The sequence below is a fragment of the Ailuropoda melanoleuca genome, chromosome 3, assembly GCF_002007445.2.
Source record: "Ailuropoda melanoleuca isolate Jingjing chromosome 3, ASM200744v2, whole genome shotgun sequence".
In the NCBI taxonomy this organism is placed as follows: domain Eukaryota; kingdom Metazoa; phylum Chordata; class Mammalia; order Carnivora; family Ursidae; genus Ailuropoda; species Ailuropoda melanoleuca.
In genome coordinates, this window is record NC_048220.1 from 20,868,315 (window position 1) to 20,883,899 (window position 15,585).

Below are 15,585 nucleotides of genomic sequence, written 5' to 3' on the forward strand. Positions count from 1 at the left end.
CCTTTTCCTTATTTATAACTCCCTTTTCTAACATTCAGAAAAACAGGCCACTCATTATCCTTCATATGTATTTATTTAATCAACTCCCTCATATGAAACCAGTTTTTCATTTCCCCTGTCACTCCCTCAAGTGCATGGACATTTTCCTCAGGCCCAGACAGCCAAGATGGATATCCTCCACCATCAAATCCTGTATCAAGCAGCACCTTATGGAGATGCCCTCCCCAACTTACTTCAGCTCTAACACTCTGCTCTGAGCCACCACATCTCCAACACCTGACATCAGTGTTCAGCCCTATTACCTAATGGTTTTAGGACAAATTGTTCAGAAAAGGGAAATGGATGGGAGGAAGGAAGACATGGGAGATTAAAAATTTTAATCTGGACACATAACCAACCGCGTTTCATGTTCCAGATTCTATATCACAACCGAAATTCAAATAAATAACCAGCACTTATATAGTATTTTTCAGTTTACAAAAGTTCTTCACATGAATTTTCAACTTTTTTCTTAACTTTTAGTAATGTATATAAATAATCCATTCATATGATTCAAAAATAAAAACAATATAAAGAAGTATATACACAGAAATCAAGATCTGACCCTTCTTCTAGGACCCTGCTTCCCACCCCACACATTCCCAATAGGTAAAATCCCTTTAAATGGTTTATTATTGTCCTTCTAAAAACTCTTTTTACAACACAGTATTACTTTTCTTCCATTATTAGAGAAAAGGTAAGTAATTCAGCTCTGCCTTGCTTTATGGTTCACTAAAAGCCTAGAGAATCTCACTATTTACCTTTAGAAATCCTCTTCATTCTTTTCTTTTTTTAATATACAGCTGAATGGTATTCCAGTATGTAAGTACATTGTAGTTTATTTAACCATTTTTCTGTTAATGACATTACTGGTGGTATTGCTTAGTCAAAACAAAAACAGATACATTTCCAGGGAAGATGGCAGAGTAGGAAGATCCTACCTAACCTCATCCCATCCCATGAATACAAGATAACACCCACATCGGGGCCAATAACCAAGAAAACAACCAGAAGGCTTGCAGAACAGACTCTGCATAGCTAAATATAGAGAAGAGGCCATGGTGAAGAAGGTAGGAAAGGCAGAGAAGCAATCAAGAGTTAAAAGGACCACTGGACTAGCCACATGAGGGAGGGACACCGCAGGTTTGGAGAGGGGTAAGAAAAGGACCCTGAGGCCTGGTGCCCCAAGCACAGGGAGCCCACACACAAAAGATAAGTCTCCAGAACATTTGGCTTTTGAAAACCAGTGGGGCCTAATCTCACAAGTTGTTACAGTCAGTGGAACTTAACATCGGAACTTTAAAATTCAGCAGGCTCGGCTTTGGGAGAGCAGAGAGGGCAGAGGAAACTGAGCCCCCGCTCTTAAAGAGAGAGCACCACAAACAGCCCCATGGAGATACAGCACAGAAGGAGCAATCTGAAAAACACATAGGGTAGACAGGGGGGTGAGTTGTTTACTAATCTCAGAGCAAGTGAGGGAGGGGCAGGGATCCCTGGAAGACTTCTCTAGGAACAAAGGAGCTGGGAGGCACCATTCCAGCCTCTACTCCACCCCCCAGTCTAGACACACAGATACCTGGGGGAAACAGCCCAGTGCCAACAAACTCCAACTAACTTGCTAACAGAGCACTCCGCCCCTGTGTTCTCCTCAGTACATGCCCCCTCCAGCCAGGCCTGGTTACAGTCCCCTTCCCACAGCAGACCTACCCAAACTTGGTTAATACCAAGAAACCTGCCTCTGCTTTCTCCTGCAGACCTGCCTCCTCCAATAACGCCCTTGGCCAGAGCCCATCCAAAGTGGTGCACAAACCTGGCACTACGCAAGCAGCCTTGGTAGGGGCCGGGACCACTTCAAAGTGACTCCTGCAGAAGGAGAAAGGAAGACAACCACACACACCAGTTCAACTGAGGTCCAGCAGTGAGCTGGGGGCAGATATCTGGTCTGACTGTGGGCCCCACCCACCAACAAAAGCTTCAGAGGACAGCACAGACAAAGCACCCTGCAGTTTCATGCCACCACATCTCCGGAATATGACTGGTCTGACTCATCAAGAACAAGGCCCCAGACTGGCTCACTAACAACACAGGAACCAAACTCTGCCAACAACAGGCAAAGAGAGCCATGGTACACAAATGGACTAAAGGTAAATGTGGCTCAGCCACAGCAATGGGGTGCAAGCGATACAGATAGGAGACATCCCTGAAGTTCCAGGTTCTATGAACAAGGGACATTGCACTACAGGGCACTACAGAACCTCTTCTTCATAAGGCCACTGCTTTCAAGAGCAGGAGACATAGCTGACTTTCCTAATACATGGAAACAGATGCAGAGAGTTAGACAAAATGAAGAGACAGAGAAATATGCCAAATGAAGGAAGAGGGAAAAAATCACAGCAAGTGACCTAAACAAAATGGAGATAAGTAAAATGCCCAAAAGAGAATTTGAAGTAATGATCATAAAAATACTCACTGAACTTGAGAAAAAAGGAGAGGACCGACCTCAGTGACACCCTCAACAAAGAGACTGAAAACATAAAAAGAACCAATCAACAATGAAGAAACCAATTACTGAAATTAAAAATACACCAGATGGAACAGTAGACTAAAGGAAGCGGACAAACAGATCAGTGACCTGGAAGACAGAGTAATGGAAAGCAAGCAAGCTGAAAAGGAGAGAGAAAAAGTAGTAATTAAAAATGTAAACAAACTTAGGGAACTCAGAAACACCATCAAGCATAATAACATCTATGTTATAGGGATCCAAGAAGAAGAAAGAGAAAATAAAGCAGAAAATTTATTTGAAGAAATAATAGCTAAAAACTTCCCAAATCTGGAAAGGAAACAGAAATCCAGATCCAGGAGACACAGAGAGCCCCCAACAAAATCAACCCAAGAAGGCCCACACCAAGGCACATATCAATTAAAATGGTAAAAAGTAGTGACAAAGAGAGATTTTTTAAAAGTAACAAGAGAAAAGAAAAGTTACATACATGAGAAACTACATAAGCCCATCAACTAATTTTTCAGCAGAAACTCTGCAAGCCAGTAGGGAGTGCAATGATATATTCGAAGTGCTGAAGGAAAAAATCTGCAACCAAGAATACTCTATCCACAAGGCTATCGTTCTGTATAGAAGGAGAGATAAAGCATTTTCCAGACAAACAAAAGTTAAAGGAATTCATCACCTTTAAAATAGCCCTATAAGAAATGTTAAAGGGGACTTTTTAAGTGGAAAGAAAAGACCCTAAGTAGGAGTAAAAAAAAAAAAAAAAAAAAGAAGGAAATGCAAAAGTAATACAAATAAGTATATCTGTAAAAATCAGGGGAGTCACAAAATAAAAGGGTATAAACTATGACGCCATATACCTAAAAGGTGCAAGGGGAGAAAAGAATGGCTTAAGCTACCATCAACTTAATAGTTATAGGCATAAGATGTTATATATAAACCTAATGGTAACCATAAATCAAATACCGATAAAAGATATGCAAAAAATTTAAAAAAAGGAAATCCAAATATATCACTAAAGAAAGCCAGCAAACCATGAGAGAAAAGAGCAAGAGAAGAAAGGAACAGAGAAAAACTACAAAAACAATCATAGAAAAAGTAACAAAATGGCAATATGTACAAACTCATCAATAACTACTTTGAATGCAAATAGAGTAACAAACGAAAGGACATAGGGTGACAGATGGATAGAAAAGCAAGACCCACCTATTGCCCATAAGAGACTCATTTCAGACCTAAAGTCATGCAGAGTGAACTGATGGAATGGAAAAGCATTTCCCATACAAATTAAAGTGTAAAGAAACCTGGCGTAGCAATACTTACATCAGACAAAAGAGATGTTAAAACAAAGACTGTAACAAGAGAAAAGGAAGATACTATATAGTAATAGAGGACAATCCAACAAAAAGATGTAACAGTTACAAATATTTATGCATCCAATATGGGACCACCCAAGTACATAATGCAGCTAATAACAGGCATAAAGAAAGTAATGGATAGTAATACAGTAATAGTAGGGCACTTTAACACCCCACTTACATCAATGGGCAGATCAACCAGACAGGAAATCAGCAAGGACAGTGGCTTTGAATGACACAGTGGACCAGAGAGATTTAACAGATATATTTAGAACATTCCATCCTAAAACAGCAGAATACACATTATTTTCAAGTGTACATGGAACATTCTCCAGAATAGATCGTATATTAGGCCACGAAATAGATATCAACAAATTTAAAAAGATCAAAGTCATACCAAGCATCTTTTCTGACCACAATGCTATGACACTAGAAACCAACCACAGGAAAAAATCTGGAAAAAACACAAATACATGAAGGTTAAATAACATGCTACTAAACAATGAATGGGTCAACTGAGAAATCAAAGAGGAAATGAAAAAATACGTGGAGACAAATGAAAATGAAAACACAATAGTCTAAACCTTTGGGATGCAGCAGAAGAGGTTCTAAGAAGGAAGTTTATAAAAATACAGGCTACCTCAGGGGCGCCTGGGTGACACAGCGGTTAAGCGTCTGCCTTCGGCTCAGGGCGTGATCCCGGCGTTGTGGGATCGAGCCCCACATCAGGCTCTTCTGCTATGAGCCTGCTTCTTCCTCTCCCACTCCCCCTGCTTGTGTTCCCTCTCTCGCTGGCTGTCTCTATCTCTGTCGAATAAATAAATAAAATATTAAAAAAAAAAAATACAGGCTACCTCAAGAAGAAAAAAAAAAATCTCAAATAAACAACCTGACCTCACACCTAAAGGAGTTAGAAAAAGAAGAACAAACGAAACCCAAAACCAGTAGAAGAAAGGAAATAACAAAGATTAGAGAAGAAATAAACAAAATAGAAACTAAAAAACAATAGAACACATCATTGAAACCAAGAGCTGCTTCTTTGAAAAGATCAACAAACTGAAAAACCTTGGCCAGACTCATTAGAGAAGAGAGAGAGAACTCAACATCATTAAGGAAAAAGGAGAAATAACAAACCAACATGACAAATATAAATGATTATAAGAGATTATGAAAAATTATATACCAACAAACTAGACAACCTAGAAGAAATGAAAAAAATCCCTATATACATGTAATCTCCCAAAACTGAATGAGAAAGAAATAGAAAATTTGAAGAGACCAATACTAGCAACAAAATTCAATCAGTAATCAAAAATCCCCCAAAAGACGAAAGTCCAGGACCAGACGGCTTCACAGAAGAATATCACCAAATATTTAAAGAAGAGTTAATACCTATTCTTCTCAAACTATTGCAAAAAACTAAAGAGGAAGGAAAGTTTCCAAATTCATTCTATGAGGTCAGCATCACCCTTATACCAAAACCAGATAAAGACACCATTAAAAAAGAGAAATACTGGCCACTATCCCTGATGAACATAGATGCAAAAATTCTCAATAAAATACTAGCAAACCAAATTCAATACATTAAAAAGATCATTCACCACAATTAACTGGGATTTATTCCTGGGTTGCAAAGATGGCTCAATATTCACAAATCAATCAGCGTGACAGATCACACTAGCAAGAGATAGGATAAAAACCATGTGACCATTTCAGTAGACACAGAAAAAGCATCTGATAAAGTATAACATCCATTCATGATAAAAACCCTCAACAAAGTAGGTTTAAAGGAAACAAGTCCAACATAATAAAAGCCGTATATGAAAAACCCACAATTAATATTACACTCAATGGTGAAAAACTGAGAGCTTTTTCCCTAAGATCAGGAACAAGACAAGGATGTCCATTCTCACCATTTGTATTCAACACAGCACTGGAAGTCCTAGCCACAGCAATCAGACAACAAGAAGAAATGAAAGGCATCCAAATTGGAAAGGAAGAAATAAAACTTTCAGTAACTAAGGTGATATGATACTATATATAGAAAACCCTAAAGACTCCACCAAAAAAACTACTAGAACCAGTAAGTGAATTCAGTAAAGTTGCAGGATACAAATCAATATACCGAAATCAGTTGCATTTCTATATGCTCATAATGAAGCAGCCAAAAGAGAAATTGAGAAATAATCCCATTTACAACTGCACCAAAAAGAATAAAATACCTAGGAATAAACTTTGCCAAGGAGGCCAAAGACCTGTTCTCTGAAAACCGTAACACAACGATTAAATAAACTGAAGATGACACAAACAAATGGAAAGATATTCCATGCTCATGGATTCTTAAGAACAAATACTGTTAAAATAGCCATACTACCCAAAGCAATCCGCAGATTTAACACAAACCCTATCAAAATACCAACAGCATTTTCCACAGAACTAAAACAAAAAATCCTAAAATTTGTATGGAACCACAAAGACCCCAAATATCCAAAGCATCTTGAAAAAGAAAAACAAAGTTGAAGGTATCACAATCCCAGATTTTAACATCCACTCCAAAGCTGTAGTATGCAAAACAGTATGGTACTGGCACAAAAACAGGCACACAGATAGAGGGAACAGAATAGAGAGGCCAGAAATAAACCCACAATAATATAGTCACTTAATCTTCAACAAAGGATGCAAGAATATACAATGGAAAAAAGACAAATAGTGTTGGGAAAAATGGACAGCTATAGGCAAAAGAATAAAATTGGCCTTCTGTATGTAAACCTCTGCCCTTGTCCTTCACCCAATTTTCTAAGGAGTTCTCCTATCTTGACTTCTAAGAACTCCTTATACAGAAAGATTACTACTTGTGGCTTATACACTGTAAAAAGCATTTTCCCAGGGTATCATTTTAAACTTTCCTTATGGCGGTGTTTTTGTTTCCTTGTTTGTTTGTTTTTGCTTTGTTTTGTTTACCACAAGAGTTTGTTAGGGGTTTTGTGCTGGGTTTATGTTTGGTTTGACTGTCAAATTAATGATCCTTTTACTTTATGGCTCCCAGATTTTAAATCATAGCTAGAAAGGTCTTCTCCACAAATATATAGAAACTCATTCATGTTTTCTTGTGTAATGTAGGTTTAGTTTTTTACATTAATAGTCTAATATACTTGAGATATAAATCCAAATTTATCTTTAATAGTTGTCTAATGATTCAGTACCATTTACTAGTCTTTATATGTTCATCATACAATAAATTCCTGTGTGGATGTAGATCTCTTTCTGATTCTTTACTTTACTGTTTATTTTACTCCATTTTTCTTTTTATGTGCCAATAACACACTGTTTCAACTACTGAAACGACACAGTATTCTTGCAAATCTGGTTGGGCTAGCTCATCCCCCACTGTCCTTTTTTCAGTTTTTCAACCAGTTATTGCTCACTTTCTTCCATTTGAACTCCAGATTCCGCTACCTAAGTTCCACATAATGCCCTTCACCAAAAACAAAATAATAACAATATTGGGATTGCATTACTTTACAAAGCAACTGCGAACGGGCAACATGAGGACAGGGAGTATTACCCAAGAATATATTTTGCCTTTCCCTTTGCTCAAGTAAGATTTTATATGCTTTTGAAAAAAAAGAAAGATTCTATGTACTTTCGGAGACTTTTAAAGTTCTGAAGGCAAAGGTTTTTTAAAGGTTATGCACAGGCACTTTTTTAAATTGCTATTTTAAAATGGAGTCTTAACTGTCTTCATATTGTCTAACTGAAAGCTGTAAGTATATATGGAGCTTACTGATTCCTATATATTAACTTTTACACAGCTCCAATTACCTAAAATCCAATGTTCCAAATTTGGTATCATAATTAGGACCAAACTATTAGCACTTGTACAATGCTTCACAGTGTACAAAACTCACACACTGTAATTTGCATTCACCTTTCCAAAATTATGTGTGAATTTGTTGATGTACATCTTTATACTTGTATGTAATGAATGAAGGCTGAAGCATGAGAGTGATCATATATCTTCACTAGGAACCCATGAAATAGCAGTACATTATCATGAAAACAAAAACAATGTCCAGGATAAAGATAGTATCATGTGATCAAATCACACAGTCTGCATTTGGCTACACCATTGTTCAGCGAAACAACATTCTCAATAATTTTTACATTTTGGCTATAAAATGAATAAGGTCTGAGGATTGAATGTAAAAAAATAAAAATTACATTTTTACAAACAAGGGAAGTTACTTTATTAAAATCATTGAATGTATTCAATCCAATCAGGTTTTACAGTTCAACAGTCATTTTTCATTAAATATAGCAGAGCTAGAATATACATGTTCTGAAAAGCTATACAGTGATCAATATAATTTTATTTTAGCATTATAGGACAGTATTTAGGCATGCAAAGTACTTTAATTTCTTTTTTTTATTAAGTTCAATTAGCCAGCATATATAGTAGTACATTAGTTTTTGATGTAGTGTTCAGTGATTCATTAGTTGCATATAACACCCAGTAATTTCTGACACAAAATCAAAGAATTCATGTAATTCACCATAGAATTTAAAATGTAAAACACACAGCTCATTTCCTCCCCAAACCTATTAAATATACTCTAAATACACAGCATTTTCTTTGCATGGCAATACAGAAATGATCTCTTTATCCTTATAAGGTGCTGTCATGCTCTTTGTAGAGAATTCTTTGGTTCAACCGAACCCAGACTATGAATCAGTACGCCAGGGTGAAAATACTACCTAGCTTCCCCCCTCCCATTCCAGATTAAAAAATACTCAATAAAGTGAATTTTGACAATCTATCATCTTTACAAAGAAAACTATCTGCCATGTGTCTTATTTAAACGGAACCTCATGAAGTATTTTTACAATTGTCATTTCTTAATGCTGATGTGGCTTCAAATGAAATTTCAAATAAAATTTTTTTTTTCAAACATAATCCTAAAATTCAGATTCAGGCTGCTATTAAATTGCCTAAGAAACTCAAAACTGTTTCCAAATTGGAAAATGTTAATTTTTTTTTTTTGGTAAAGGGAACAGAGTGAAGAAATTTGGTATCACTTATTATAAACCTTAGTTCTCCATTTACAATTTATGATATTACTTTCTCAACTTTAGGACAAAACTTTTCTCAATAAAATTGTTGGTGAAATATACAGACAAATTAATATTTATAACCCTTATTTTCTCTGGTAGATTTTTTTAAACTAAGAGGAAGGACACAAGAAGTGACTTCAATATTTATCATATCAAAATAGAATATTGCTCTGCAAAGACAAAGGTGAAATGATTTACCTTTATCCGGTAAACTGCTAATGTCTAAACTATCTCATCATTACGTACAGACTCAAAATATTGTGTAAAAAGTAAAAAAAATAATCACTTACATCACACAGTCTTTCTTTGCCTATACAGAGCCCACATGATCTGATTTTCCAAGGGTATTGTAATAGTAAAGTAAATTTAAAAAAATCACAGATTCAAACACCTAGCAATTTGGAGGAAACAATGAGTATTCTGATGTGATTCATGATGTTCAAAAGGAATATATGAAATCTTCATGGAAGTATTTACAGGATTTTGATAATAAACGTCTTAACTATAACTAAAACTGATCAAAATATGTCCTAAGTACTTACCACATGTTGAGGCAATGTGCAGTTTAGAAAACTAAAGTGAATAACAGATGAATTTTTTACTTTGTCTTTTTTTCCAATCTAATAATGAAAGCACATAAAAAACAGCTATTATATACAAGTCTATGAAAGACTACGAACAAAGGATTATGAGAATTCTGATAGAGGAGAAAAGGAATAGAAGAATCAAAAAGCATTCATAAAATTCTGATAAAATGAATCTTGAAAGCAGATTAAATCTTCATCTAGGGAGATGGCACACAAGAAGAGGACATAGTAAAAAAAGTTAGACTAGAGGTATTCAAGGCTGTTTGATTTCTAGTTACCAATGAGTCTAGAGAACAGTTTTTTTAAAAAGTAGTAGGCTTACAGGAAAACGAATTTCAAAGGATTGAGGAATGAGTGGGTGGTATGAGATTAGAGCCAGAAGACAAATTAATGCTGAGACACAGAGAGACAGAGAAAAGACTAATAGACACGAGACACTAAGAGAAGACCAAAAAGAGACATTAAGGAAAGACCAAGAGACAGAACAGACAGATAGCCTGAGACACAGTGAAGCAGAGAGACTGACAGACAACAACAGATGCTGAGAAGGAAGAGTGAGAACAGAGTCAGAGACAGAAAAAGACAAAAGAACACATACATGAAGAGAAAGTAAAAGGATAATAATGCTGTTGGTGTTGGGTAAAGAGGCTTTGTGAAGTTCTACAGACAGAGAAAAAAAAAGCTAACTGGGGGGGGGGCGGTGGCGCGAAGAAAACATCAGCAAGAGAGAAGACTAATGTGACTAATGAAGCATCATTCCAGAAAAGGTGGGGAGGGAGGGCTCAAGAAACAGCATGAGTCAAGACTCACAAGGCTGTTTAAAATAAAAAGTAAGAATGATGAGGGGCACCTGGGTGGCTCAGTGAGTTAAGCGTCTGCCTTTGGCTCATGACCTCAGGGTCCTGGAATTGAGCCCCACATCAGGCTCCCTGCTCAGTGGAGAGTCTGCTTCTCCTTCTCCCTCTGCCCGTCCCCCCCTGCTCGTACTCACTCTCACACACACACACACACACACACACACACACACACACACACACACACACACACACACACACACACATTCTCTCTCTCTCTCAAATAAGATCTTTTTTAAAAATGTAAGAAGGCTGAAAAAACACACAATATATAAGCATTAATCAAGATAAATAATAAAGGAAAGGTCATATGCTGCAATTCAATGGAACACTATCAACCAAAGAAAAACCTCAAAATTTCCTAAAAAACAAAAAATAAAATCAAAGCAATTATTTATCAATCAATATCAACCTTCAGCCTCAGTGTAGTTCTGCTGAGCTATCAGCAAAGAAGGTATGCTTATCACACTTGCAGCCTGAGATTTCAACTGTCTGCTTAACCATCCACAATTCTGTGATTCTGAGGCTATCTCATTACTCAGCTTTTCAAAGTGAAGCACTGGCTTCACCAAACACTTCCTTCTCCCTTATACCCCACATCCACCATTCTTCATATAGCAGCAAAAGTTATTTTTTCCCTGTATCTTTTAAACTGAGAAATAACTGACATATAACATTATATTAGTTTCACGAGTACAACATAATGATTTGATGTTTTTATATACTGCAAAATGACCTCCACAATAAACCTAGTTAACATCCATCACTATAGAGTTACCAATCTTTTTCCCATGATGAGAACTTTTACTCTTTCAGCAACTTTCAAATATACAATACAGCATTTTAAATTATAATCATCATTCTGTACATTACATCCCCATGACTTATTTTATAACTGAGAGTTTGTATCTTTTGACACCTTTCACCCATTTTGCTCGCCTCAAAACTCTACCTCTGGCAACCACCTATTATCCGTAGCTATGACTTTAATTTTTTTTGGAATCCACATATAAGTCAGATCATAAAGTATGTATCTTTCTTTAACTTATTTCACTTAGTATAAATGCCCTCAAGGTTTATCCATGTTGTCGCAAATGGTAAGAGTTCCTTTTTTTTTTATGGCTGAAGAATATTCCACTGTATATACACACCACATTATCCATTCATCCACTGATGGAAACTGGTTGCTTTCACGTTTTGACTATTGCAAATAATGTTGCAATAAACATGGGGGTGGATTTATCTTTTCGAGGTAGTGTTTTCATTTTCTTTGCATAAATATCCAAAAGTGGGACTGCTGGATCACATGGTAGTTCTATTTTTAATTTTTTGAAGATCCCCCATACTGTTTTCCACAGTGACTGCACCAATTTACATTCCCATAAACCAGGCACAAGGGTCCCTTCTTCTCTACACCCTCAACAACACTTGTTATTTCTTGTCTTTTTAATAATAGCTATTCTGACACGTGTTAAGTGATATCTCACTGTGGTTTTGATTGGCATCTCCCTGATGATTAATGATGCTGAGCACCTTTTCATGTACTATTGGTCACTTGTATGTCTTCTTTGGAAAAATGTCTATACAAATCTTCTGTCCATTTTTTAATTGCACTTGTTTGGGGTGTTTTGTTTTGTTTTGTTTTGCTATTGAGTTCTTTTTTTTTAAATATTTTATTTATTTATTTACTTACTTGAGAGAAAAAGAGTGAACAAGAGGGAGCATAAGCAGAGGCAGAGGGAGAAGCACACTCCCCGCTGAGCAGGGAGCCTGACACGGGGCTCCATCCCAGGACCCTGGGATCATGACCTGAGCCGAAGGCAGATGCTTAACCAACTGAGCCACCCAAGAGCCCCTGCTAGTGAGTTCTGTGTATGTTTTGGATATTAACCCCTTATTGGATACATGCTTTGTAAATATTTTCTCCTATTGTTAGTTACTGCCCATGTTTTCCTCTAGGAATTTTATCCTTTCAGATCTTACATTCAAGTCTTTAATCTATTTGGAGTCAGTTTTTGTGTATGGTGTTAGATAGCAATCTAATTTCATTCTTTTGTATGTGACTGTCCAGTTTTCCCAACATTTGTTGAAGAGACTATCCTTCCTCCATTATGTATTTTCGGCTCCTTTGTCATAGAGTAACTGATCATATATGCATGGGTTTATTTCTGCGCTCTCTAACCGAACTGATTTTTTGAAATGTAAACAAGATCCCTTCAGTGGCTTTCTTCTGTATTTAGGATATAATCTAAACTTCTAACCCAGAGACCTATAAGACTCTAAATTCTCTGACCCCTGCTCTCTCTCTCTCCAATTTCATCTCTAGCTACTTTACATACTACTTACTATCAATCCAGCCAGATTGGTGTTCTTCTAGTTGTTTCAATTCAGCAAGCTTCTAAGTCACTTTGTAGACTGCATTTGCAGGTCCTGCTACCAGGAATACTCATTCCCTACTCCACGCCTTTTTTTTCTTCAGATTTCAGCTTGAATTTCACTTCCTCAATGAGACCTTCCTTAATATCCCTACATCCAAACTGATGAAAACTGGGTTCCTTCTTACGGAATCCCGTAAGCATTCTGTGTTTCATTCACCACATTTAATCATAATTTGGCATTATTTATTGGTGTACTTTTTTATTCAATGTCTAACTCCCCTAGAAGAGTCTCTTACTGTAGGCACCAAGAAGACAGAGAGGGCTCAATGTCCAATTGCCTTGTACTTGGAGATACTTAGTTATTTGTACAAATAAACAACACTTTAAGAACATTCTGCTTTTTTCTAAAAGACGGAGAAAAGTATCTGAAGAACGGCTAAGAAATCTAAACAAAGCACCATCTCCAGAAAACTGAGAAATGTGTTAGTAATTAGAAGGGACATTATAAAACTTGGCAATCAAGTTAACTAAAAAATTAGTCAAGTTCCTATTATATACCACTGTAGTGGACGCAGTTATAAATAAAACAATAGACTATGCCCAATGTATCAAAATTGTTTAAGAACACAAAACCTCAAATATAAACTCCTAAAGTCTCAAAAAATAAATATTTGTTCGCTTTAACAGACAATTCCATTGATAGGAAAAGCTTTCCCAAAGTATTCTGTTTTCAGTTGTTTACCAAAATGTTAATGAAAATTATTAATTTAGAGAAAGGGAGAAAACACTATTCCAAGCTTTGATTTCCAGATTATAGATATAGGGGAATGAGTCTTTATGCCAGAAAATATAATAACAGTAGCAGCAGCAAAGTTAATGACAATCACCTAGGTTTTTGTGAAAGTTAGTGAAGGGAAACCTCATTAAAATGGAGTCAAGATAGCTCTCATGCCCTACCTCTCGTAGCTAATTGCAGACCCAACAGGAAGAGATAGACTTGACTTTACAAGGACTTGACCTTGCATGTGGATACTACTCTACTATTTCAGCTGAGGAACAGCGCTTTTTCATTCCCCACCCCGTACCCCTCCTTCAGCAGCTCCACCAATGAGAAGCCACAACACTTCAAACTCCTCGCTTTACCCCAATGGACTTTAACTTTCTACCAGCCCACCCAACTTACCCTTTTCCTCCTTAAAAAAGCACATCTCTCCTTTGTTCTTCTGATTTGTCTATGGTTTTGCCATAGCTTGTTTGTCCCAGATTGCAATTCTTTTTTTATCCCAAATAAACACATCTTTGGCTGGTAAAATAACTGGCATGTCTATTTTTAAGGTTAACATTTCCTTGGACAACCAAGTGAATGTCCATGTATTACTGTTAAACTAGTCATAATATATTTCAAAACATGACACTGAACATTAACAAAATAGATGCTCTTTTTACATTATAGAGCAGGGGGAGTAAGGGCTAAAGATTTAACTTGCTTTGCTCCTTCAGACAAATAATTTCATCTCTCCAGGTCACACTTTCCACAACTGTAAGATGAGAAGTTTAGGCCATATCCTCTAAAAGGATCCCTGGAGCTCTAGTCATATCTCACAATATAATTATATAGGAAAATAAATATGAAACTAAAATGCTCCCTGGTGCTAGAATGACAGAAAATAAAGCAAGTGTTTTTCCTTCAAAAATTTTCAAAATCAAAGCTCTATATTTTGTAAACATGATAAATATGTTTTGTATTGACAAACAAAAGTGCCATAATTGAAATTTTACTCATTCTTTCTTGAATTAAAACACCTGACATTAAATTTCAACCAAATCAATAATGATGCTCACCGATACTGATATGTCCTCATTTTTTCTTTTAACACTGGAGTCAAACAAGACATTTCTTCCTCGCCTTTCACAGTCTTGATATACAATCAGTCGAATTTGGCTTGGATCAAACTCTGGCAAAGGCCAACTTTAAAGAAAAATAAAGGTCCATTAGTTACTCTAAAAAATATCCCACATAAATTCCTAGAAATAAAACCTATACAATAAAACTCTAAGTTGTATTATTGCTAAAGAATATATAGAAGTACTTGTTATTAAATACCACCATTTAAGACTAAAAACTCATATAGCAATGACATTGTGGGTTAAAAAGTAAAAATACAAGTTGTAGCAAGTATATACAATATAGTTAACCCATATGAATCTAAAAATGGTTAACCTAATAAAAATATGTGACTATATTTAATACAATGAAAATATACATTGCTTCATAGCATGAACCCAGATGGCATAATATTAATCCATATTTTAGACAGTTTTATTTTGATTCTTTATACAGAAACGTAAAAACAGAAAGAGTTTTCAGTTTAAATAGCCACTAAGTACTTATAAAACAAAAACAAGTAAGAAAAGTGAAGAATGACCAAATGCAGTGGAAATTCTCATATAAAGTCGGTGTAAGTAAAAACTGGCTCACTCTTCTTAGAGAATAGTTTTTTAAAATCTATATAATAAATAGACAAACTCTAATATAACTGATTTTTAAGTTTTACCAGCAATTCCATTCCATTCCATTCCATTATATCAGAATCTTCATAGAAGTACTGTTATGGAAACAATACCAATGGTTCATCAAGAGTAGAATGGATAAACATATTATTGTATATTTAGACTACAAATATATATATTCAGACACAACAAATGCAGTGAATGAACTTCAACTACAGATAAAAACACAGACTGACCCTG

General features: G+C 36.0%; 1 protein-coding gene across 2 annotated transcripts in view; it reads right to left on the reverse strand.

Annotated features, from left to right (window-relative positions):
- FNIP1 (folliculin interacting protein 1) overlaps window positions 1-15,585 on the reverse strand; it is a 151,308-nt gene that overhangs the window by 72,667 nt on the left and 63,056 nt on the right. For both annotated transcript variants that reach the window (XM_002912891.4, XM_002912892.4), the window contains exon 2: window positions 14,677-14,803. In XM_002912891.4, the coding sequence (XP_002912937.1) occupies window positions 14,677-14,803 (127 nt within the window). The remainder of the gene's footprint in view (window positions 1-14,676; window positions 14,804-15,585) is intronic.